Raw genomic sequence first — 26,800 nt, forward strand, 5'->3', positions numbered from 1 at the left:
AGGTTAGTGGGAAGGTGTCATTATATTAGTCACACCCTTGGCTTTTGCTTTTTGTCCTTGTCAAGTACAGGTGTGATTTTGTCAGCAATTACTTCTACCTGGATTGGGAATGTCCTTGTACTTGTAAGTAAAAGTTAGCATTCCTTTTAGAAAGGCTCTGGGAAATGGAAAGCCTTTGGTAAACAGCAGTTAGTGTGCAGAGGGAGTACTTGGGACACTTCGGGGTCCACGGAAATAGCTGGTGTAGATGTTAGTGGCACTGCCCATAGATCTGGTTAAAACTTCTGATGTTGGCAGAATGTGAGTCTAAAAGTGCTCTATGGGCTCCTGAAATTCTGCTAAACGTTATGCTGAAGGAGTAAAGAACAACAGTTTGGCTCCTGGGCTGTCATTTCAGCAGCCTGAAGCCCTGCTAATGGAGCATAATGACTATAACGATAAAATGCCTGATGTCAGCCCTGCCTGCTCTGGCCAAGCACCTCCCATCAGGGGATGATGAATTGGCCATCATCTGAAAGCACAGCCCTTATTTGGGATTTTTCTTGAGGGAGCTGCAGCAGAGTCTATTTTCCAGGCTTTCCCCACCCATTCCCAGCTAGCCCTTTCCCTTTGCTCCCTGTGTTCATCCCTAGCTTTTATCACTGCAGTAGGTCTGCATCTGCTACAGCAGTACAAGCTGGAGTCTGCAAAGTAACCTGGACCAAGGCAGAACCAGACTGCACAGGAGGCCTTCTGTGGAATTATTTTCACCACACACAGGTTGCTGTTACTGTTTTGTAAAATGTAGGTTTACCTTACTTCCCCACATATTTGTGGGTGTATATTGTGTCTGGGATAATTACAGAGTCTAAAGGATTTCCCCCTCAGTATGGTTATGTGCTTAAGTTGCAGGGCATAGTTTCTATTCTGGCTGGACACTTCCTTGTCCCCAAAAGGGGGCTGGAGTTTGAATTCAGAGTGCAAGTTCTCTTGCTACTGCTCTGCCTGCCAGTGTGTCTGGGAGGGAGTCACCAGCAAGACACAGGGGCATCAGGAGGGAGCTCTATCCTGCTCCTCACCCAAAGGCTGGTAACAGAATATGTGAGGGTCCTGAGTTTTATGGAGGGAAGAGAAACTTGTAGTGAGGAAAAAAGGCAAATGTGCAGCTAAGAGGCTACTTGAAAGTAGAACAAGGACTAACAATTTCACTTGGGAAAACAATTTCACCTCCTCAGCCTCAATTTATTCGACTGTTATGATTGTCTGATAAGTCAAGTAGCCATTGGCCTGGTCAGATGATTTAACATCAACCCAGATACTCAACTGACAGTGTAATAAATTCTAAAGAAATGCTGCAGTTGGAGAGCATAGCAAACAGCCTTTGAGACTGAAAACATGTACTTAAAAAACTTGTCATGGGGAAACAGGCAGTTGATGAGGGCCTTTCCTCTAAGCTTGATGTTTCCAGGAAGTAATCCTATGAGCTGTGGCTGTGTCCAGGATTTTGATCCACTTACAAGTTTAATCTATCCTCTCTGAGTTTAAATGCTCCATTATCTCTTAGAATATAATTAGAGGCTGCAAGCACAAGTCAGCATACACAGAGTTCCTTGGGAGTCCCTGAGCTCATTGAGATGAAGACAGTTTGACTGATGGTGGTCAGCTGATATTGGGCCAGAAGCTAATAATAGAAGGCAGCACTGCTTAGCTAGGTGAGAAAGTTAACTTGGGAAAAATTAAACTGAAGGCTTTGGGATTTATGGTTGGAAATAAATTTCCCATTCTCATTTGTTTCCTAGTAAGAGAGCTTCAGAGGCAGTTGGTTTCTTTCATGGTTTTATAATTAAGATCTAGGGGCTTCCTGGCTTGGTCTGTGCTCACTGCAGTTGCTGCTGTCTGCAGTGGCAGAGCTTGGAGTGTGGGAGGACATTTGTCACGCCAAGTGCAGAGGTGGTAAGTGACAGTGACCTCCACCAGACATGTAGCAAGCAAATTAAAGCTGCATGTAGGGGACCAACACCCACATCTTTTATTTATGTCTGGCCTAATGAACTAAATGAATAAATCACTCAGATGTGCTGCAGAAACAGCTTTTTCTAAATTGTAAGCCTGTCTTACAGTAAAGACAAGCCCTCAGCTTGAGGATATCAATATCAAACTTATCTTCAGTTCAGAGGGTTGAAGACAAAAAACATCATGTAAATGACTAGAGAATTCTTTCTCCTGTTCAGCTGAAACCCCCCAGAGATATGGATAGGCCTAGATTCCTCAAGTGTGTCTAGATGGGAAGTACACTGGAGATAACAGCTAGCTAGCTAGTCAGGTGAAAAAGGTGAGAGAAGACTTACCTTTTCTTGGTTTCTGCTATTGGCTTTAGATATAGGAAGGTTCTAGGCTGAAGCTTTTGGTGCTTTGCTTGGCCCATGGTGGCATTCACAGAGCCCTTGAGGCTGTGGACGCAGTCTGTGATGCACAATTTCTCAGCTGACACAGGTGCATTTGAGATCTGTTTCCTTGTAAGATCCTGTCTTATATGACTAGTAGGTGACTGGAGAAATATTTTTTAGTATTTTTAATTCCTTTTACACGTCATGCTCCTGCCCAGCCCAGTGTTTGACCCAGGTCTTCAACAGACCATGTAGATGCTTCTGAAAGTCTGACAAGACATTGCTACTAACAGTAGTTGGATCCAGACACTCCACAGTCATTCCACTGACTGCCTGGCTGCTTGGGAAATACAACAGAGTTAATCCTGAACCTCAGTTGAAAGGGCAGGTTTAGGATCAAATTAAATCCTTTATGGCATCAGTGAGACATTTTTCCTTTTCCTTTTTTGCTGTCATTTTGGTACACATCCTCCTTTCCAGCAGGCATAGGGGGTCTGTAACCACTGCCTTGCTCTGTGCTCCAGCTGCAGTTCAAACAGGTTTTCACTCCATCATGTCGAGTTGCAGGAGGTCGGGGGCAAGGGGTGACCTAACTCTGATTGTAGACTTCCTTTTGTGCAGCCTCCCCTCCCTCCCACTCGTGCACACTGTAAGTGTAAGCAGACACACTTAGCAGGGGGAACTGTCTGCCTATCAGTCCCAGGCACAGAAGCTCACTGTGACTGCAATTACAATTTCCACCTTGTCCAGAGATGCCAGAAATCAGGCTGTCCTTGGGAACGCTGCATACCATGCACAGGCCCCGAGAGTGCTCAGCCTCTGCAGAAGCTGGAAATCTGATCTCTGCTGAAGGTTAACTGCTTTTAGTCATCTGAAGATTAACTGTTTCAAGGCTATATTTCTGTTATTTCCATCTTAAGCAATAATTTTGCTTTAAATGTTTGCTTCAGTAATTTTCCTCTCCATAGTCTGTGAGGGTAAGATGGTGTGTATGTGCAGTGGGGTTAATTTTCCATATGCAGGAGCATGTGGCCGTGTGGTGAAAGTACACACACAGAAAGGATGAGATACAAGCGCAGACAGACAAGCCAGGCAGCTTGGAAACAATTCTTCTGGCATAACACTAACTGGAAAATGCAGTGAGGGAAAGTGAGTTTGCCTACTACTGGTGATGGAGGAAGTCTGAGCCCTATTGAAATCCATGGGAGCTGTGAATTGACCAGTGAATTCAGCAGGGCCAGGACCTCTCCTCTGGAGTAATCCTTCCAAGAAGTCTGCCACAGGTTTAAGAAAGAATCCCATGTTTTAGTGAGGGACTGACATTACAAGTTACTCCTAAATGAGTTAGGAAGTACATTCAGATGTTTTTGTTACGGCAATTGCAGAACTCCTTATTTCAGGTTTGCAATGCTTTATGACTCAGAAACCCTGCATAAGGTTGGGTAAATCTGTGCATGGGCAGAAGATCAGGTGAGAGTGTTCATTTATTCATTTGGAAATATAGCTGTGGATTAATTGAAAGTATTAACTATTCTAATCAAATTCAATAATTACTTTTGGCTGTTAAGTGTGTATGTATAAAGGAAATATTTTGAACTGAGATCTTGTATTACACTCTCTATTTCAATGTATAAGGTACCTCAATAACAGGGCTGATACTTGTCTCCTTGAGTGAGCCTTTGGGCTTGGTTACTGAAACATGAAGTGAGTTATTTGCTTGGCTGTATATGTAATTGTTCTGAAGGTCAGGATCCCAGAGTTGCCACTGTTTTATCAGGACACAGTAGGAGAGAGGTCTTTTGAAAAAGTGTCTAGAAAATGAACAAGCAAAGGATGGGAATATTAAAAACAAAAAAGAGAGAAGTGGTGCTATGAGTATTGTAAGTGGTACACAATAGTTTAATTAGGGGACTTAATCAGGAACTGGTGGGATTTGTATTTCTATGATGAGTTTTCTGTTGCACTCAGTACCATGGGGGGCTCGTTCTTGGCATTGTGCTATATGTTTCCCCCCTTTACCATGGGTTAAGTCTGGACCTGGATCAGAATGCTGTCCTCCTGCTTCTTCTCTTCCCTGGACTTACGTGCTTGTATCTGGATGTGGGCTTTTAGGAGAGTAAGCTTACAGACTTCTATAAAAATTTCTGTTGGATGTTGTAAAGCCATGAATTCTGAGGACTCATCCCAAGAGGATAGTGTCTGCAGGTGTGGGTCTTTTCATCTGCACAGCCAGTAGTTGGTGGTATTTAAGGCAGTAGGGAAATGGAGCTCTGCAGGCACAGATCCTGCTGGAGTGCAAAGCTGTAGCTCATAGGCTTATCATTACAAACACAAGCAAATCTTCCTTAAACAGCAGTGACTGGGGATACTGGAATTCTTCTCACAGTCTGTCTGACATTCGGATGCAAAGTGCAGAAATCAAAGTGACAAAAAAAGATAAAATTATTAAATTAAAGAAAGTAAGGTTCTTTAATAACGCTTGATATGTTATGAGAAGAAGCTGACACAGATATCGAGTTTTAAAGCAGAGTCTGGCACTGACAACAGGGTGACAAGTGTTGCCTTATCAATAAAACTGAAAACCTGTAGTTAAGAAATATCCTATTGCATTGCATTCTTTCTCTGTGCCTCCAGCTCCCATTAGCAATATAAAATAGGCACATGTTAATGTTTAAGTTCCTAAAGGGCACTGTGTATGCCAGAATGTTGCCAAACTGATAAAAAATGCAGGGTTTTATGGGACCCCCGTTAATAAAAGAGAGGTACTGTTTCCACAGGCTTAACTGTAATGCATCCCAAACAAGCCATCACTGGTATGAGGTTAACAGTGAATCTAATGAGGTGCCAAGTCAACTTAAAGTTAAGGGAGAACAAGGCTTTTTGTGTTGTAGTGAGGAAAAAGAAAATCCATATATACATACAAATGATCCTGCTGTGACCATTTTTAATAGGAATGTAAAGGGTACAGAAGCACAGGCTTATTAGGAGCCAAATTTGAAGTATCACTCTCAAAATATATTTTACCTCCAAATACTGTGGTTTGCAGAACTTCTCCCTCAGTGCTTTGTTGCAGATAACCCCTCAAAAATTAAGTGTTTTCTGTGCCTCAGCACCAATGCAGATACCTTTGATATACCAGCAACTGTCACAGATTTATAAAAATAATTAACATCTGTTTGCATTAATATTCTACCTATTATTTACAGCTGACAATCAGATGGTCCTATTGCTGCTTGTCACACAGTTGTGATGGAAGAAATAAGACAGGGAAAGGTGGTTCCTGACTGGCTTGCTGATAATCTTTGTAATATTCTGCCAATGCTTTTTAGATACCAGTGCAATAACTGGGATAAGCAGATAGATTTGAGTTCACACTGGGGCTGGCAGTCCACAGAGCAGCAGATGCTGGTTTGAGGTGCCTGGTCCTTCAATACTGAAGCTGTAGCTCCAGAAATAAAGAGATTTTGCTGAGCGATATTTTCCATATTAACTTTGGTGTTGCTTCTTGTTGTGATATACAGCATCTCTTGGCCTGTTGAAAGTGTGGTGAGATTGTTCCTGCCCTGAAAAGTATTCAATCAAGATAGACAAAACAGATAAAGGGGAGAGGAATTATTATTACTATAGCAGTTTATAGATGGAACTCTGAATTGCAACACAGATTCCATGACCTCTAAGCAAATTACTTTAATTTTTAAATTGATTTTTAATTATCTTCGGGTTTTAAATTTCCTTAGGATGTCTATGTAGACAAGCAAATACTATATGAGGTTTTTTTTAAAAAAAGCTGTTTTATCTACTTAGCCATTGAGAATGTGTCTAAAATGTTGTTTTCATTAGCTTTTGCCCAGGTCAGATGTTTTAAAGATGCTGAATGGCATTTGATATATAAAGCAAATTGTGTATTAGCAACAGGAGAGAGAATAGGTATTCTTCCCTCTTAGTTACTTGCAAGGTGATGACAAGTGTATCCTGAAGGTTTCTGCTTCATATAGAATATCAGGCTTTTAATTACAGAGGCAAATATGCATTGTTCAAAATAGAATTGCATAGGTTTCTCATAGGCCAGGGCCTGTTTTTATCTTCATGCTTTACATGACAAATGACACAGAAATGTTTAAGGAAGTATGGTTATGTAGATTTTTGAGCTATGCTGACAAATTGCAGCTTCAAAGGCTCTCCTTGATGAACTTGCAGAGGTAAATTCTGAATTTGACTAAATTCCATGCACTGCATGGAGCAGTGTAAAGGTAGGAAACAGCTCTGGTACAAAGAACAGTTTATCTGAAAATAATGGAAATGTAAGACCTCAGTGAAGTAGGGAAATGTGGGACAGGGACTGGCTATGGGCAGTTCCCAGGGCTTTGGTCAACTGAGCCATGTCAGTGGATAGGTAGCACCTAGGCTGAATCCATTTGGAAACATTCTCCAATGTCAAGGATGCCTTTGCTGGCTGGACAGTGCCCTTTGAAGGAGTTCAGTGGGACGATTTGTATGCATAGAAGCAGAATTTAGCTTCTTGTTTTCTGAAGCCAAGCAAATTGTTTGGGTTTGTTTAAATGAAGTCTTGTTGGTTTAGATCAATAGCTAGAGGCACCAGCTAAAAACACAAGTCACTCTGAAAAGCTATTTTAATGACCAAAGTGTTTGGAAAAAATGGTATTTGGACTGAGGAGAGAAAATGAGTTTCCTTGGTGGAATTGTTTTCTTGGCAAAATCTTGAACAAATATTTCTCGGTAAAACATTTATTAACTTGCTGAAACTAAAAGGAAGTTTTTGCTGAAGCTTTTCAATGGGAGATATATTCCAGTGAATTCCTCAGCCAGAAGATGATTTTTGAAATATGATAGTGATTGAAGCACCTGTTTTTAACATTTTCTAAATGAACTCTGGTGAATTCCTCCTTTGAAGTCATTCGTTGTTTCAAAATTCAGACTATGTTCATTAGGCAAGAATGTTGTCAAATATGAATTGGAATATTAAACTTTAGTGCATGTGATTAAGTTGTGGACAGCAGAGAACCATTTTCCAGAGCTAGGCCATTTCTGAGGATCTGAATGCTGTGTCCTGCCTGGTTTTAAGCAGGGGTCAGAGATGTGTCTGGTTGTTCTGTGACAAATCTCTTCATCAGGTGAGGGGTACAGATGGGAGTGAAAGTTCAGACCATAGAAGGTTATGAATTACCAAAATATGGGTAGGGATCTAATACCGATACCCAAATGAGACGGACAAAGACTCTCTAACAGTTTAGAGTTACAAAGTGTATGTTTATTCCAGCGCTGGGCAGCTGCACGGGATAATTCCCTGATATGCAGTGCAAAGGTACAAGCCAGTACAGAGTTTATTTATCTACAGAAGTTATGGATATCCAAAACACAAATGCATATGTATAACATTAACACCTCTAATTCTCCGCTTCGTATGGAAATGAGCTTAAATGTCATTAAGCATGCGTGGTATGCTCCCTAAATTGGGTCGGTGGTCTCATAAGATGAAGTAGAAGTGGACTTCCTCAATTTGACCTTTCTGCCTTCCTGGGTTTTGACAATACAAATTACTTTTGGTGACCTTCCAGTTCCTCCTTGCGTGACTTTGAATAGATTCTCAGATGAGGAGGAAATTGATAATTATTTACTGTTCCCTAGATCTACTTATCAATATTTCTGTTTCTCATTCCAAGCACAGCTAAACAAACATAAAAGTGACAGGTAATCAGTTATTTAGTAATCAGTTACTCGCATCTTGAAAACTCATTTCAGGTTCAGCTCTTCTTAACTAACTATTAACTTTTAATTGATTAAACTCACTTCTATTTTAACTAAATTCAGCACAGCTAACCTTCTAACTAAATCTTTGTTTGTTCTAAAATTCTGTGTTTCAGTTACTGATGTCAGTGACTGCTTGGCAAGCTCTCAAAGTGTTCTGGAGCTCCAGAAAACACCTTAAACCACATTGTGTCACCTTCCAAATGTTTGTGGCTCCACTCAAACTTGCAGATCAGCCCTCTGCAAAAAAGTGAGGGGTGTTCCTCTCAGTGATGTGCTGCAGCTTTCTGGGGCTTTGGCATTTCACTGGCACAGGAGTCCACTATAAATGACCAAGGAACTCACAAGTGATGTTGTTTTGAGCTGCCCCTCAGAGGTGCAGCATCATCTTTGATCCCAGTAAGGTGATCACACCATGGTGGTGTTAAGTCTTTTAAAGAAACAAAAATGTGAAGGCATGTGACAAGGATAGATGGATTAATTATAAGTAACCATACTTCTGCTTTATAAAAGTCGTGCCAAATAGTAATTGTGTTGGTTAGAAAGGCTGATGGTGGAACAGCTATGGATACTTTTTCCTGCTTTTTATTAAATGTCAGCCGCTTGACTACTGATCTTGGCAGTAAGATGCAAAAAAAGTCTCCACAGTGTGGATAGGGTTACTCCTTTATAATCAGGCTGCAAATGGACCCTGCTTCAGATCTGAAAGTAAGCTTTGCATGGCACATGCACACAGCTGCTGTGGATATGTCTCTAGCACTAACTTTGGCACAGTGGTAGTGCCTTGAGCTCCCAGGTTGCCTAATAGTTTACAGAATCACAGAATGAACTATGTTGGAAAAGACCTTTGAGATCATCAAGTCCAACCTATGACCTAACACCACCTTATCAACTAAACCATGGCACTGAGTGCCACGTCCAGTCTTTCTTTAAACACCTCCAGGGACAGTGATTCCACCACCTCTCTTGGCCGCCCATTCCAATGCCCAATCACTCTTTCTGTGAAGAAATTTTTCCTGATGTTTAACCTAAACTTCCCCTGGTGCAGCTTAAGGCTGTGTCCTCTCATGCTGTCAGTGGTTGCCTGAGAGAAGAGACCAATCTCCAACTGACTACAACCTCCTTTCAGGGAGTTCTAGAGAGTGATAAGGTCTCCCTTGAGCCTCCTTTTCTCCAGGCTAAACAACCCTGGATCCCTCAGCCATTCTTCCTAGGGCCTGTGTTCCAAGCCCCTCACCAGCCTTGTTGCCTTCCTCTGGACATGTTCAAGCACCTCAATGTCCTTCCTGAACTGAGGGGCCCAGAACTGGACACAGCACTTGAGGTGTGGCCTCACCAGTGCCGAGTACAGGGGGAAGAATGACTTCCCTGGTCCTGCTGGCCGCACTATTCCTGATGCAGGCCAGGATGCCATTGGCCTTCTTGGCCACCTGAGCACATTGCTAGCTCATGTTCAGTTGGTTGTCAAGCAGTACTCCCAGGTCGCTTTATGCCTGGACACTGTCCAGCCACTCTGTCCCCAGCCTGTAGCACTGCAGGGGTTGTTGTAGCCTAAGTGCAAGACTTGGCACTTGGACTTCTTGAACTTCAAATTGTTGGACTCAGCCCATCCATTCAGCCTGTCCAGGTACCCTCCAACAGATCAACACATGCTCCCAGCCTGGTGTCATCTGCAAGTTTACTGATGGTGGACTCAATCCCCTCATCCCGATCATCAATGAAGGTACTAAACAGGGCTGGCCCCAGCACTGATCTCTGGGGGACACCACTAATTCTTCTGTGCCTGAACTTTCCCTGTCAGTATCACTTAGAAAGAGCCTTTTTTTCACCTTTTTTCCCAGACAGCTGCGAGGCTGTTGAAAAGCAGATTCACCCCAGTTGGCCTTGTCAAAGTTTGCTGTAGGAAATGCTAGGAAAAAATGTTTGGGTTCTGATTTGTAAAGCCCTATTAGTTGGATAGTCCTTTGGAAATGCAGGATCTGTGATACCAGGCCATCTTATGAGCATAATTAATGATCTTGAGATTGTGGTAATTCACAAAAGAGGATGAAAGCATGACATAAATAATTATTTCACCCTCTGTGCCAGTTTGAGACAAATTTGGAGGAAAAGATCCTCTGATAAAAGGCAGGTTACAACCATCCCTCCCCCACTAGGTTTGGGAAATAAATATTCCTCAGAGGAAAGTGAAAGGGAAAAAAAACCCTATTTATTTAACAAACACATGGGAACAGAATAATCCTAAATAATAAAACCTTTCACTGTGGAGAGAACCTGGTAAAATTCAAAGTCCTTCTGTAGGTGTGGCTGTTCTCTCTCCGGAGCTGGGGTGTGGCCCCTCCAGGCTGTGGCGTGGGCCTCCCGGTGCTGGTGAACCAGCCTGGAGCGGAACAGTCCAAGGAAAAGTTCTTGCCTCAGATAGTGAGCCAGCTAAACAGCAAAGATTTTTAACTCTCTGTCTCTCTCCTGAGAAAAAGCCAAAAAACTCGGAAAAAAAAAAAGAAAGGGTGCTTCTTCTGCTCTTACCACCGTAGAAGCATGCAGAGCAGATAGCGTGACCTTGGAGCACAAACTGCTTTGGAAAGTTCATCTGGCTGGTTATTTTTCATTTTTTCTCACACCCAATTTTAAAGACACAGAGAGGCACAGGAGTCGTGTCTGGGCATAGAGCAGTGATAGGGAATACAACACCATAAAGTCACCCCAAGACACCCTCTTTGTAGCATCTTCAAATTAGATCACTTATAAAATAGACATTCCCTCCTGCAGTACTGCACGTTTGAATGGTGTTTGTCTACAACTTTCTGCTTGGCTTCTGTGATTCAGTGAGGCTTCTCCTTTTCAAGAGCATCCACACAGGCACAAATAAAAACTATTAAATACAGCTGTACTTACGGATTTGATTGAAGTGTCTGTACTGGTAGCAGGCAGCCACTCATTGAAACATGTTTGGTTTGGGAGTTGTTTGGCTCTCCCTGACAGATGCCAGGACCTGAGCATGGCCATACATAAAAGATCTGATGTTGTATGTGATCTGGGAGTTATTGCAGATGCCAACATTTTATCAACATGAAAAAAAGAATCATTATTATTATATTGTTACGTATATCTGACTGTATTACCCTGACAGTAGGGTGCCCAAATCTTGTGGAAATCTAGGGGGGAATTTAGCTGAATTTATTGCCAATGAACATCAATACTTTAGAGCTGACCAGGTGTTAACAACCCCAGCCACACCCACACCTGTATGAGGCATGGGCAGCTCCAGCCCCTCCCCTGCTGTCCCCACTCTGCCCTTTGAGGGCCATGGGTTCTTGAAAGAGTCTTTCTAAAGAGGTTTTAGTTTTATCTTCAGGAGAGGAGTAGGTCAGCAGGATGGTAAAAGAAAGTAGGGAAGAAAAGGTGGGAGGCAGAGCTGTAGAAACTTAGGAGGAAATCACAGGCAGAGACAGATTGATGTGACACAGGGAGCATGAGGCAGCATTTGAGGACTTTGTGGACAGTGAACCAAACAGTCCAGTGAAACTTTCCATGTTCAAATACCATCCCTTTGCAGTACCCAGGTCCTGAGTGTGAGGCTCTTGTGCAGCTGAATACAGATGAGGAAAAGATGGAGATGAGGCTGATTTGAATTCTCAGTTGTGAGAAATTAAATACCAGGCAAAATGTATCTTTGATTAAAACAATTCTTAATGTTGATTATACACTTGATGAAATCAGGTTTTGATCTGATGCTATCCCTTTAAATTGATCCTGAAGAAGGAAGGGGCTTTGAGTGTGTGATTATAAAGTCAAGCTTTTCAGTGATACCAGAAAATATCAAAGCAATGACTGAAAACTCTTCAGAAAGGGGTGAGAACTTGATAGATTTTTTTTTTCATTCTAGAGACCTTATCATCACTCATCTTAAATCAAAAATCAAAGCAATAACTCCCTCCTTCAGAAAGGTATGTGCAGCCAAGGCTGAAAATATGCATAAGCTGGTCAGTGATAATGTCTTTTTACCCTCCTGTTTGAGCACTGATGGCTTTGTTAGACTGCATGGTTACAACTTCAAATATTTTTGCTAGTTGCATCAAAATAGTAAGAAACAAATCACTTTGGACAGACTGCTCTGAAATAATGACGTGTGTCACAGGCTGTAAGTAGAACATTTGTCAGAATGACATGATATTTTTACCATTAAACCACCTACTGATCTGCAAGGGGGGAATCCCCAGAATGAAGCCCAATGTTACTTCTCCCGACAGCTTTCAGTGGGAACAAGTCTGTTGCTGAGGTCCTTGGCTATTATGCATGAAAGTGAACTGAAAATGGGCTAGATTTTGCTTTCTCATCACTATGATCAGTGTTTCTGGGCAAGATTCACAGAACTGCTGGTGGGAGCTGAGGTTCCTCCTCTGCTAACTCAGGCTCTGATGAATTGGGAGACTTAATTGGCACAAAGCAGGGAGAAGGAGGCATGTGGCGTGGGGGTTCTACAAAATGTATGTCCTACACTTTCAAGCATTTTAGCATCAATTCTCAGCACCTGAGCCCTGTTGGAGTCAGCACAGTGGTCCATGCCCTCAGTGTTTGCAGGACAGGGATCACAGTACCACTTTTTTTCCTAATCTATTTTATGTTGCTCCAAAATACATAGCGAGCCAGAATTGCTTCTGTAAGTGCATGAAGGTGTCTATTCCTGCATGAATAGGACCTACTGCTTCTCTGAGGTGGGCAGGAAGGTTTGATCCAGCAGTCTGCAAGTATGACCTTCAAGAGGGAGAGCTTTCACATCCCTGATTCATGCTAGTTTCAAGTGTTTGGAGGAAAGTGGGGCATCTCTCTGATGCATTTGAATCACATGGGGCAATTGCTGGCTTTTGAATTCAGTGTCAACAATGCAGGCAGTGCCTGTGAGGAGTCAGTCAGACTGGTACCCTCCGTGCTGTGACAGGCAGGGCAGTCTCAGAGGGTTTGGCTGCTCTCAGAGATGCCGCACATTTAAAGACACATCACACCACCAGAAAAGGCTCTCAGCAGTGAGGGAGCAGCCATAGACCAGCTTTGATTGTGGGCAGTGGAGAGCACAGTGCTCCAGTGTTGTGCCATGCCTGGCTCCTCACCAGGCTGCAGGACATTGACCTGGGGCCATCTTCTGTTGATGGCACTGGCTTGATAGGAGTCAAGTGAGTGGCATTTGTCTGATGCTGTTTCCATCACATTTGTGCATGAATAGACCGCAGGGTGTGGTCCCTGAAGTAAAATTTTATTTTTGTTTTATTTTTTATTCTTAGTTTTTATTCTAGAGTAATGGCACACCTGACAGATGGATTTCCAGAACTTTCTGAACAACTAAATTAGTCTCACCATTTAATGGTACAGCACACTTGTACTCCAGTCTAAGTATGCAGTGACTCCACTGACTACCCAGTGAATCTCTGCTTAAGGTTCTCATTGAAAACTGAACTCAAAAAAGCTCATATCTCTTACACCCAAAAGATATGAAGTCCAAAACCATCCCTTAAAGACCTGTAGTCTCCTTAATCGCAAGTGTTTGTCCTGGCTCTGAGGAAATACATGCAAACAAGACTCTTAGTGTGACCTTCTCTGTTTGGTTACATAGAGAGGTTCCTTAACGTGGCTTCCTAAAGAAAAACAGGCATGGAGGGAGTTTCAAGGAGATGGTGGTTAGTGCAAAACTCTGGCTAACAGCTCCTTAAACCCCCTTAATGACAGGGCTTTTGGACCTCTAGTTGTTTTCTGCTGTGCCAGCCACATTCAGCATTTTCCCATAGGAAAAGCAATTGGCCAGCTGAGTGTGAATACAGGATCTGGAGCTGGATGTGCACTGCTGCATCTGATGAATTGTATTTGTTCATTCTGATGAACCTGTACTTCTGTAAGCATTCACCTTACTTTATGCTTGGAGCATGGATTTATAGAAAGATTATTAATTTTTTTTAATACCTCATTTGCTCCTGACTCTTGCTTCTCCAGAGAGAAGTTGAGAGAATGTTGTGCACAGCCTGGGAGTGGCCACTGTATCCCAGGAGGGTGCAGTCACAGAAACCTGTTTCCTCAGGAGTACTGGCACAAGGCAGGCTTGGGTGTATAAATAACAAGAGTTGAGCTTAATGGTGCCACATTCAAAAGGGGCAGAAGAGAGGAATGATCAATGTGACATGATTTCTTTATACAAAAAAGCATGTCTGAGAAGGGTAGGACTGAGTGAACATGGAAGACTCAACTGAAGTCACCTGTGGTGAGGCTGGGGGGACACAACCATGGCCCTGCCAAGCTTCCTGCGGGTTTAGCTGCCTTCTGAAAAATTGCTTGAAGTACTGTGTAGTACAGCAGTGCTGGAAAGCCATGAAAGCAACATCTTGCATAGGCAGTACAGAGGAAATACAGCGATGGGTGTCACTGTCATACCACCAGTGGAGGCATGTGTGTTGTTAAATGTATATTTGTGCTGTCTCGTAGCTTAAGTAGTTCTGCAGACTGCACAGGCTAAGTCAGCTACCACCTAAACAATTTTAAGACCTAGCAGACAAACAAAAGGCTTTGAAATATATTAAATGGTGGACTGTAATTGGATCTGCCCCTGCAGCAGGTCAGACGTGCATTCCAGACAGGTGTTTGCCCCAGCCACTAGAAGAATTGTAAAATTAATGTAAAAAGCAGTGTATTCAGTGTAGTTAGCACTCTCCCATTAGCACAGCTGTGCTTTCAGAAAAATGCACAGCGCAGTATGAAGGCAGCTTTTAAATACATTTATTTACTCGGGAATTATTAGGCAAAACAGCTGAGTTGTTCTTTTCTGGCATCTTTTGTTTTGCTTTGTTTTGAGAGCATTTTATGGCAAGAACATTCAGAAGGAGAAGGTTAGGAAATCAGATTTTTCAGACTTTGTGCTTACTTAAGTCTTTATAAGGTGGATATCTTCATCTGGGTTAAGAGGAGCAGTAACATTTACTCTGGGCTTGCCAAATTGGGGAAGCAGATCTGTGATACTTCCCTTGAACAGGGGGCATGTTTCTCCTGCCCACGCTCTGAGGGAAGCATGTGTGTGTGGAGCATTGGGAAGGGACAGTGGCTGCCTGTCGGTGAGTGTCCCCTAGTGCTCTGTGTATGGCCACTGGTACTTAGGAAGCTTTTGTGTTAAAGAACAAGCCTTCAGAAGGAGTTCCTTTTCCTTTCTGCCAGATATTTAAATTTGCTAATCAATATTGCTTCAAATGGTCATTCTCTTGTTAGATTAATTCTGCAGCAGCAAGTGGGGGAGGTGACCAAGTGCTGCATTAGGTGCTGGAATCCCTCATGGGGCACAGGACTCTGAATGACACAAAGGTTAGCATGTTTCAGAGCCTCTGGAGGCAGCCTGGAGAAGGCCTTTGAATGATTCTTATGTCCAGATTTCCTTCAGAGCATGGTGTTTGACCCAGCAGGGTGATGGCTTGCTGTCAGCTCTGCCTGGTTCCAGGATCTCAGGGATCTCAGGACCTGCCATCTCCAGCATCTCAGGAAAAGTCTGGCCAGGGGTGTTTGGCCATGTACTCAGCTGGTGTACTGAGTGTTTGGCCATGTACTCAACTCATACTAATGAATGAGGGCATAAACTGAAGAGACTTGTGCCCTGGCCCACTCTGGGTGGAAATAAATTTTTAACATGGACCTAAGGATGGCAAAGTATGGCATTATCTTACTGCTACTGACACATACACCTTGCTGAGTCCCCTGGTTTACAAACTACATGGTCAGAGAAACAAAACCTGTATCAAAGGCTGTTCTTCAGGAACCACCATGCTGGCTAATATTTATGTTCTGTTGTCAGTTGTAGTTGTTAGCAATAACAGATCAAAGTAGGAAAGGGGGATGTTAAATACCATCTTGTAGGATGTGGTGCTGTAGGTGTACTCAGAGCACTCTTTTTTCTCACAGTCTTGAGAACTGGGCTTTTTTACCCATCCTGGAAGGCCAAAATGAAAATCGTGTTTTAGTTGCATTTTGAGTTACTTTTCAGAAACCGCAGCCAAATTAAAGATATTTCAAACATGACTGCAGAGTATGGATAGATCAGGAAACAGTTTTAGGTGAGATTTTCAAATTGCAATTGCACCGCCTCAGACCCCTTTTGACATAGCTCTACTGACAGAAACTAGTCATAGGTCTGGTGATTGCTCACTGGGACCTGCAAACTCACCCTTCTTTGGGCTGCTGTCTTGTTACTTAGTGCACATGGCAGGCAGATCAGTGTGAACCATTAAAATAACATTTATGTCATTATTTAATGTTACTGTTTAAAACAGGCTTGTGTGTATAAATCACTGGAGTTGAGCTTAATGGAGCAATAATGTAACCACATTCAAAAGGGGCAGAAGAGAGGAATGATGGATGTGACATGCTTTCTTTATACAAAATAGCACGTGTGAGAAGGGTAGGACTGAGCTGAACACAGACGAACTGAAGTCACCTCTGGTGAGGCTGGGGGAATACAACCATGGCCCTGCCAAGCTGCCTGCAGGCTTAGCTGCCTTCTGCATCAAGGTCTTTCTTTGCCAGCCTTCCCCTCAGATACTGTGGCACTGCAACGGCTGCTGTAAACAGAACATACAAGCCCAGCCTCGCTGTGAGTAGCCCATTTGAGCCCCTGCAGTAGCCCAGCCCCAGCTGGGCATGCTTAGCACAGGCTGCATCGTGAGCAGGCTGTACTCCAGAGCTGTGCTGTGGGTGGCTGCCATGCACTGCTGTAGCCCATAATACCTCAGCAGCAGCAGCATGAAGAAACTCCAGAACCAGTTTGGCTGGAGAGTTACTCTAGTGATAACTCACTGCTGCTGCTGGCAGGCGAGGGAGGGTGTTGGGTGACCAACAGGAGCCTTTCAAAGCTGTCACTGCTGCTGCCGTTTCTCTGATGCCACTGGGAGCACATGGTGTTACAGAGACTCTGGTTCTTGGGGGAAGATGAAGTGCCAGATCCTAATAATTTCTCTCCCCTCCATCCCTTTAATATTTCAACCATCAAAGGAATTTTTTCAGGAGAGAAAAGTAAAGTGATCTGGGGCACTGTTTCCACTTGTGCTCCAGACTTCCCATGTAACTTTGGATAGAAGATTATACCCTTTTGGTACCTCAGTTTTTTCTCCATTAAATTAGGATTTCAAACTCATTGCTATAATTGTGCCAATTGAGTGTAGAGACAAGAGCTGCAGACACAGAGCTACCAAAAGGTCCAGGCAATTGCAGAGGCTGGTTTTGAAAGATGCCAGTGCCACCAGCCAGGTTTGTGAATTTAGGTGCCTCACCTGCTTAAATGTTTTAGACGGTTATATTAGGAACCAAGCTGCCAACTTGTATTCCTTGTTTGCTGAACAGATTCTTAAAATGCTGCTAAGTCATAATGTTTCTGTTGTTGTTGTTTGGCTATTTTGTCTAATTAGTCTCTAGCAGAACAATTGCAATCTCTTTAAGTTTGTGTTTGTGCTGTGCTGTGCTGGATACACATAGCCCTGGATTTAGTTCTTATGAAGATGCAAGTTCAATAAAAATAACAATAGTTTTACTAATGAGGGTAACTATGTGAAGCCAGGATTCATGCTAAATTAGTATCCATTAGTGGCTTCAATCTATAGTGAAGATTTCCTTGCTCTCTGTTGTGTGTCTTAATTCATTACGGAGAAGTCCATAATATTTTATAAACAACATTTTTGCTTCTTTTTCCTGAAACTCTTGCCCAAAACTATTGGAAAAGCATGTGCTTTCCTGTAACATCATAATGAGACAAATGCACTGCTTGCTTTTATTATTGTGCAGAAGTGTTTTTCCTTTGGACTTGGATAGACTTGGCAATGGAGAGTAGCTGGAGACTAATGGACACAAGCTTCAAAGCTTTCTGTCTGGGCCCTTGGTAGACCAAAAAACAAAACAAAAAAAAAATCTCATCTCTGTTCTAATCAGTCCAGATGATAAAGAAAAGAACTCCAGCTCCAAGCTCCCAGGGAACCTCTTACCTTGACTCAGAGAGGGAGTGGGCAGCAAGTGCTATCCCTGTCAGCATCTGCAGGAGAAAAATGAATGGGGTAAAAAAGAAAAAATGAGGCAGGGCAATTCTGTGCTCTGGAAACTGGATAATTCACCAGCCTACAGGTATTTATTCTATTGGTATTTATTCTTTAGGGACATTTTCAAGTCACAACAGAAGAAAGGACAAAATTTTCAAGGAGTCCCCATACTTAAGAGTTAAGTGAGTGGGAACTGTATTAATATGAATGTGAGAAAAAAATAGTTAAATTCAGATCCTTTTCTAATTTGTTGCATCAGAATCTTTCTCAGATCTGCTCCTCCATTATCCCATCAAATAGCCCCTATTTATTCATTTATTTATTTCTTCACATACATTGAGGAAGAAAAGGGAAGGAGTCGCTCCCCCCAGTGAGGACCATCTGCTCTTTTCTTACTGGAAGGGAAAAAACCCTACAATTAGTGTCTTGTTCGTCTTTTTGTTTTACCAAAAAAAGAGGGGGAAAGAAAGTAAAAGAACTATTATGCAAATATCTGCAATTTGGTTTCAAATATTCTTTGTACTATGATGAGCAATTTCCTTTAATACAAACTCAGCCTACTTGCCAGAACCCTTTTTTTTTTCTTTTGCCTTAATATAGGGAAGGGAAAAAAAACCCCAACTTTTATGTTCCTCTAGTGGCAAATTTGTCTCATCCTTTTTTTTTTTCTTTCTTTCTTTGGCACTATTACAGCTGTTATTCTGTACATTGTCAGAAAGATGTCAGATAGGGTTTTTTTGAGGAAAAAAAAAAGATGGCCAAAATAGCCTTACATAGCCACAATTTCATCTCACTTTTCATTGTTCCATTGCCATGATGAAGTGGCCTTGAAATGTAGGACACAGTGAGAGAGAAGAGCTACATTTGAATGCTAGTTGCTTGTGATGGCAGCATTGCCTCTAAGAACAGTTATGTACGGTTTTTATAAGGGGCTCCTGTGCTACTGATCAGGGGTATGAACTTTAGGGTCAAATAGCACAGCCAAGATTAAACCTGCTGGTCCTTGGTCCTGGACCAGCTTGGTATTTGAAACCAGCTTGGTAGCTGAAAACTTCATATGGTCTGTAAAAGGGAAATAAAGTCTTTTCTGTGTGAGAAGCTAAAGTGTGGAAAAATCCAAAATGAACTCATCTAAGATCTGTTGGGAGAGGACATGGAAGAATCAGAAGCTGAGCTAAGAGGCTCAGATTTAGAAAGCTGCTGCTTCCTGTAGTGATTTACTTGTGAATGAGGAGACAGGGAGGAGTGCTGCTGCCCCTGGGCTACAACTGCACAGTCACAGCCCCGGGTTTAGGCTCTGCTGTGCAGCAGAGGAAGAGATGGTCATGTCCCAATGGCTTCACTAGTCTGCTGACTTTCAGAAGGATTTAGGAGCATCAGGCACACTAAAGCTCCTGATTTTTAACCCTTTGCAGGCTGAACTTTGGAAAGCATCAATCGACATACAACTTCACGTGCTTAAATCTCTAAAACACTGAGAATAAATTCTCTGATCTGTGCTCTGATTTTAGCACAGTTTCGTCAAATACCTTGCCACAAAATCATCTTGCTGTACGCAAGGGGCATAGTTTGCTTGCATAAAATGAAGATGATGCCCGATGGATTGACCACGTGTTGGGAAAACATATTCAAGAAGCAAAATTAGGGAAAGTAAAACAAGACGAAGGAGACCTTTAAGTAAAGTGTGTCACACCTACATCTTTGTTTCTGTGGCTGCAATGGGACAGGGAATGTGGGACAGTGCTGAATTTTGGATTTTTGCAGATGGTCTGACTCTTGTTTTTTGGGACTCAGAACATCAAGTGTTGCATTACATCAGACTGGAGGTTCCCTAGTTATGCCTAGCACTGGACAGACAGGAATTCATGGTGCTCAGGGGACACTGATCCCCTTTAGTCACTGTTGTGCGTCAAGTCTTTGAGCACACTGGGGTAACGTTTGGGTCACTTTTATTGTTGCAGGAAGCTCTCATCATGGCCAGCATGGACCACCCACACCTGGTGAGACTCCTGGGCGTCTGCTTGAGCCCGACCATTCAGCTGGTCACTCAGCTGATGCCTCACGGCTGCCTCCTGGATTATGTCCATGAACATAAGGATAATATTGGCTCCCAGCTCCTGCTGAACTGGTGTGTCCAAATAGCTAAGGTATGTAGTTCATGTTGGGGTTTTTTAATCATTTCTTATCATTTTCATAACTAGCTTTAAAACATGACTTTGCTTTTTGTTTGCATTGGGTTTTTTTCAGGCCTGTTTTTGTTTTCAAGAAGGTTGGGTAGTTCTTGAAATACCCGCTATTTTGGCTGCTTACAGTGTTATAGATGACTTGTCAATATGTGAACCAAAGTGTTTTTCTTGACTGTCTTTCCAACTCAGCATTAATGAGGGATGAGGGTTGTTTTTCAGGGGGGTGAGTGAAGGAAGAAGCCCCTGTGTGAAATCTGGGACTGGACACACGGTGATTTTTCAGCCTGTTCTGGTGTTCACTGTTCATATATACTGATTTTCAGCCCTTCTGGATCTGCATTGGCAGTTAAATTCTGATGTGCCATCAATTGTCTGCCCCCACACAGCCAGGAAGATAAACATCTCCTTCATGTCACTCCTTGGGTGGTGATCCCACTGTGTTTGGGTCACAAACTATCCTTGGCTCAATGTTTTACAGCTGGTTTTAGGTATGTTTAGGTATTCAGTGTGGTACTAAGAGCAAGTACTCAGTGCTAAGAAAGCCGGTTGCAAAGAATAACAAGATCTGACAGTGTAGAAGGCCATAAGTTATCCATTTTAAAGGCTCTTTTGAACAACTAGGGTTGTTTACAATGATGTTACTACAAGTGACAATCTGGAGACTGCTTTCTGCATTGAGTTATTTGGAAGTTGTTTGAAGTTTTAGATTATTTTGATGAAAATGCTTGTTATAAATACATGCCACAGACTGCTATCTTACATTAAATCTGCAGCCTTAACTGAATTTCCTACAACATCTTCTACAAACTATTACTTCAAGTTGTAATGTTAATCTTTTAGCACTGAAGAGAAACCTGGAGATTCAGCAATTGTATTGCTGGGCCAAACATCAAGTAAACATTTGCCTCTTTTAAAAACTTAAATACAAAAAATGTTCTTACAAAAGTAAGAAAATGTAGAAATTCAGCTAGCCCTGCATTGTTCTTCAAGAAGAACAGAAGTTTGAGAAGCATCATGAATAGGGACTGTTTTCTTTCCAGAATCAGATCTGTTGTTAAACCTTCCTGAAGGAGGGAGTAGATGAAGCAGCCGTAGTGTTGAGTAGAGGGGCTGGTCCATAGAAGAGGTGGGGAGAATCCAAACCCCACAATCTGACATTGCAGCATTTTGTAGATGTGTTTAATACCTTGTGCTGTGGTGGTAAAGCAGCCAGAGTTTCTGGGGAGTACTGGAACACACCAGTGGGATTTGCCTGTATGGAGATATGCAAAGGTTTATTTAGGGCTGATACCAGACCAGGGAAGGTGGGAGAGAAAATCCATATTCCTGTTTGAGTCCTTTTTCTCAACACATCCTCCTTCCCATCTGTTCTCCACTCTTTTGATTGATAGTGGCTGTTATCATTCAATGCAAAACATTTACACAGTGGCATCAGTGCAGAGGTAACCCTCCATCATTTTCACTTTGTGTGTGTGTATGGCCCTTGACTCCTTAGACCAGTGGCTGTGCTGGCTTTGCTGTGGACCCTGTAGTGGAGCAGACAGCCTGATCCACAGCTTACAGAGCTGACAGATCAATGGGAGGGCCTGTGGAAGGCGGGTCATGGCTTTCCCACGGTGATTCTTACCAAAGTGAAGCAGCTTCTAAACTGATTGCCATTATAAATGGTTTCAGCTTAATGCAGGGTTTGGATTTATGGACATGCCCTGGAAAATTGTTGCCTGCTGCTTTTCTGTGATGTGGGAGGAGAAGATGAGGTATCACAGATTCGTGAGATCTGATGTGGTAACCAAGCAGTGCAAAGAAGTGAGATCATACATGTAATAACAACTGATAAGGCGTCAGGAAGAGAAAGGGAGTTCCTTTATAATAAAAGGTGGCCTATTATTGAGACAGTTTAGTGAAGTTCAGCTAGTTTATTGAAAATTAATTAAATTTATCTTCTTTTGCATCACAATAATCGTGTCAATTGGGGTTAGAGGGTGTACACAAAAAATTGTTTCAGAGATGGTAAGAAGAAAAATCATTGAGATCACCAGACAAGGAATCCCCGTGTCCCAAAAAGTGGAATAAAAGTAATACTAGTTTCCAATTAATCTGTCACATTTAACAGTGTCTAGGAATCAGTCTGCTGCCTGCAAACAGGAAAGGTTCAGTTTGCCTTGAAATAGACTGATCTCCAGAGGAATGAGTGCAGAAGGCAGCAACAGGCACAAATTTGCATTCACTGCAGGAAAGGTCTATGTGTGTATCCCATATTCACAGTGTATCCACTGTGCCTGTGTTTTAGGTGCTGCTGTATGTTTGAGAATGTCTCTCTACGTGTTGCTTTCCTAGGCTATGGGGAACGATTCATTGTGTCTTTCTGAAAGGTACCAAAAGCATGATTAGCAGAGTAGTAGGAGACAAAAATTGTCAGTGACTTCCCAGTCCCGTTCTCTGCTCCCTGAAGCAGCTCCTGGTACCTTTTGCTAGATGCACTGCTCTATCTTCACCTTCCCTGTTTTTATGGAGAGGATTTTGCCCAACAAGAAGAGGACTGAAGGCACTGGAAATGCCTCAGATGTGAAGTTCAGGCTGATTTTTACAAATTGTTTAAAATCAAATTGCTGCTGCAACACAGTCCCTCCCTAACTGCGCTTTTCTCCATCTGCCAGTGTGCAGACACTTATTTATCGAAGTCATTGCTTCAGAGTTCACTTGTTCTGCCAGGCTGTTCATTTCCATATGTCTCTACTTCTGTACAACTAGATGCAAAACTAGTTAGGCACCATGCCTGGTTGCCAACCCACATATGGCTCTGGAGATAGCTTCTGAAGGTTGATGACAGGGCAGTTTTAAAGTATTATCTACTGCCAATTGGAAAAAGCTTAGGTGCTTTTTCTCTTTGCTTATACAGATTGTGTTGAATTTATTCTGATGTTACATCATCGTAGGGTAATTGTGATCTCCTTCCAGAAGCTTTAGCTTCTTATTTTATGGATGAAAGCTATAAAAATAGAGTAGCCCCCAAGCGTTCTGCATAAAACATGGTTGTTAGACAGCAGCTGTGTCTAAGGGGGCTCTTCCCTTCTGCTTTCCAGATACACAAGGCATCTCCTGGTGTCTCACTTAGATGGGGACTGTCTTGCTTGGAAATGAATGTTTAACCTTTTTGCTCTGAGATCAGCACAGCAATTTTTTGTGGAGTTTGCTGTCCCAGAAAGCAGTGAACTGTGCTCATGTATCAAAATACTTTGTAGTGGGAGCAAGAGTGTCCACCTTGGTGACCTCAGGGTATGGAAGGATGGAATAATACTTCATGAACACCCATAGTGTTGGCTACTGGAGAAATGGATTGAAACTCAAAATCTGTAAGGATGGCACAAGCCTGGAAGTGAATTTCTCAGCAGGTGAATCACATCCTTCTCAGCCAGGGTGTGACAGGTACACATAAGTCAGGAAGATTCCACAAACAAACAGAAAAAAAGTGCTCTGTGCATTGATATTTCAATGTGTTTGATGCAGTTTCTCTCAGCAAGGGCTGTCCCAACACACCCACACACACAACTTGGAAGTGTGAGGATGAGGACATTCTTATGGAAATGCCTTCAAGAAGGGAAGACACATCTGCAGGGTTTTAGTCAGGAAAAGTTGGTTACATTCTGCCACTGGGTGAGGTTATCTAAGGGACCTGTATTTTAGGCTGTATCCTCTCTCTGTTACTCTAGTGGAAAATAAGCTGGAGTTCTGTTGTAATTATGATAGTGGGCCTTTGTGCTGTGCTTAACTCTGTCTCTCTCAGGGCCTTACTAAAATGCTGACTTCAACATAGGCCTGGGCAGTCCCATCTCCTCTTTTACTGTTTTTTTTTTTTCTGCTACAATTATGGTTTCATTCTGCTGCTGTTGATTTGCGTTACATCTGCACTCCTTTTGCTGAGCAGTGTTCAAGGGCAGGGGAACTTTTCCTGCCCCAAAGAAGGCAGAGGAAGAGTCAGGAAGCAAACTTCCTAACATGAGGCAGCTTGCCTATGATCACCTAGTCTGTGGAGGAGAGCTCAGCTTTCCTGGGCCTTAGCTGGGGCCCCATACTGTTCTGCCCTGTATCCCCCAGGGGCTGCCAGACGTGTTTTTTGTGTTCTGAACTATAATAATTCTTTTATAACCCCTCAGAATGCTAACAAGGTAAAGCAGAAGTTACAATGGAATGTCGTGGAAAGAAAATCAAGTACTTCAGGGGACTACTTTTTATACCTTTTCAATATAAAAGAATTCTCAAATTGCCTTAACTAAAGCCCTGCACAGCATCAGTTATCCAGGTATGCAGGAAAACAATGTTTGAAAACACTCTAGGAAGGAAAAAGAGAGAGGAACTTGGGGATCAAATTTTAATGAAGCAGTTGCACGTCTTCAAGTCTGCTGAGTGTTATTCCAGCACACTTGGAGTCATTGCTGTCTCTAAGGATTCCCTTCCAGAGGTACAGAGCTGCAGCTGGAATTCTCCAGGAGCCACCAAGCCAAAGGCTCTTGCAAAGCCTCCTTGCTGCTTCTTTCTGCCACCCCGTCACCTGTCCTGTGTAGCTGGTGTGCATCCCAGGGCTCTGTGCCCTCCTGCAGTTCTCTTGGCCAAGGAGGGCTTGTCCTGAAGGGGCCTCTCTCCATGCCAGGCTTTCTGGGAAGGCGTATTTATTACTGCACTTCTCAGCTGGGTGTAAACTCACAGGCTGTGCAAAGTTCAAAGGATTGATGTTGATTTTTGCAGCTGAGAAGCTGATCCAGAAGCATCCTAAATCCAGTGGGTTTGGGCCTGCACTCCTCAGGTCAGGAAAGAGGGAAGCTCTGAGCAGGGAGGGCAGGGGGCAAGTGAGGTTGCACTGTGAGGTGAGGAGCCTTTCTTCATCCAGACTTGATGGATTAGGAACAACTTGTTAGAGACAGCTTTTGTTATTCTGCTACAGATGGTATGAGAGAGAAGCTGTGTGAAACGAGAGGAATTGGAGGTAACTGGACAAGTTGGGAAGAGGTGGAGGACAGTGGCTGTGGTTAAAGGTCTTTCTTTTTCATTAAAGAAGCCTACCCTACAGCTCAGTGGCTATTCCATCCTGGAGTGAGCAAAGGAGCTTAATGACAGTCATCTATCAGCTGTCTACATTTTAAGCTTCAAGATGTCACTCTTCCCAGAGCTCCTTGCTATGACAAGGCTAATTGTACAATACTAATGCCATTTCAGCCCCTCCTGACGTGCTGACACTGGCCAGGACGAGGGCCAAGGGCTGGGATAATTATCGCTGCAAGCAGGTCCATTAGCATAAATGTAGTTTGCTAATGGGGCTGCTCCATGAGGAAGTGCAGTGTACAGAAGAGTAGGATCTAAACCAAGGGCTATGAAATTAAAACCATATTGAAACAAGGCTTTAATTTTGTGGAGGAGCAGAATCAAAATACATAGGGGAAAGTGTCATTTTCCTCTCTTGAATCCCTCTACAATTTCCTTTTCCTATTCCTATTCGTCATGACTATTTTTCTCACTCAGCTGGAAAGCTTGGATATTCACAGATGGAAAGGAAGGATCCTTTTCTGGTATCATTGGAGAGCTCTCATTCTCAGAAAATATTACGCCGTCAAGTCTCAGAGGGGCATTACCCAACCTTGCCCATGCCCAGGGACTTTTTGGTACCCTGCAGAGTGGCTCCCAGAAGTTCATACAAACTTGAGAAGCCCATGCAGCAAAATTCAAGTGGATCTTGCAGAGTTATTCATCCCAGCTTTTAATTTCTAAGTGGTGGAAGGGTTCAGATTTCTTTCTTGCTGTGATGAACTGGGCTGTCTTGGGCTTATGTGAGACAATGAGGAAGTTTCTTTTGATCCTCTCAGATATCTTTTTTTTTTCCATGCAAGGCAGGGCAGTAAGTAAATGTTAGAACTTTGGTCTTCACATCTGATCTGCCATGCTCGGATTGATGTGGGCACCTTGAGTGCAGCTATTGCAAGTAGGCTGAGACAGAGCATCAGAGCCTGGTGCCCTTGCCTTGGCTGTGGCTGGAAATAATTCTCCAAATAAATCAGAGAATCAATCCTATTAAAAACAATTGCACCATCTGTGCACTTGTGTGTTTCCTTGACAGGTACAGTATTCCATGTTTTTCTGCATAACTCTGTGCATATTTACAGAGAATTCTGCCCAGTTTTCTTCCCCTTTCTTCACCAGTCATTTCTTCTGCAGTATCGAACTGGTTTAGTAACCTTTAACCCAGTAGTCCACAGAGGTTTCCTATATGGAAAGGATTAAAATGAAGGCAAGCACGAGAAAATTCATCAACTTAAATGTTGAACAAGTTCTTCTCATTCCCCTTTCTCCTTTCATATCAGCCAGACTGTCCACTCACTAACTTCCCAGTCTTTCTTTTGCTGTAATTTTCTTTTACTTTCTTTACTTCTGTTTTTCCCCTACTTTC

General features: G+C 42.7%; 1 protein-coding gene across 3 annotated transcripts in view; it reads left to right on the plus strand.

Annotated features, from left to right (window-relative positions):
• The window catches only part of ERBB4 (erb-b2 receptor tyrosine kinase 4), a 574,516-nt gene that overhangs the window by 462,152 nt on the left and 85,564 nt on the right, over nt 1-26,800 (plus strand). For all 3 annotated transcript variants that reach the window (XM_069021790.1, XM_069021791.1, XM_069021792.1), the window contains one exon: nt 20,140-20,325. In XM_069021790.1, coding sequence (XP_068877891.1) covers nt 20,140-20,325 — 186 coding nt within the window. The remainder of the gene's footprint in view (nt 1-20,139; nt 20,326-26,800) is intronic.

The sequence above is a fragment of the Aphelocoma coerulescens genome, chromosome 7 (assembly GCF_041296385.1).
Source record: "Aphelocoma coerulescens isolate FSJ_1873_10779 chromosome 7, UR_Acoe_1.0, whole genome shotgun sequence".
NCBI classification, from domain to species: domain Eukaryota; kingdom Metazoa; phylum Chordata; class Aves; order Passeriformes; family Corvidae; genus Aphelocoma; species Aphelocoma coerulescens.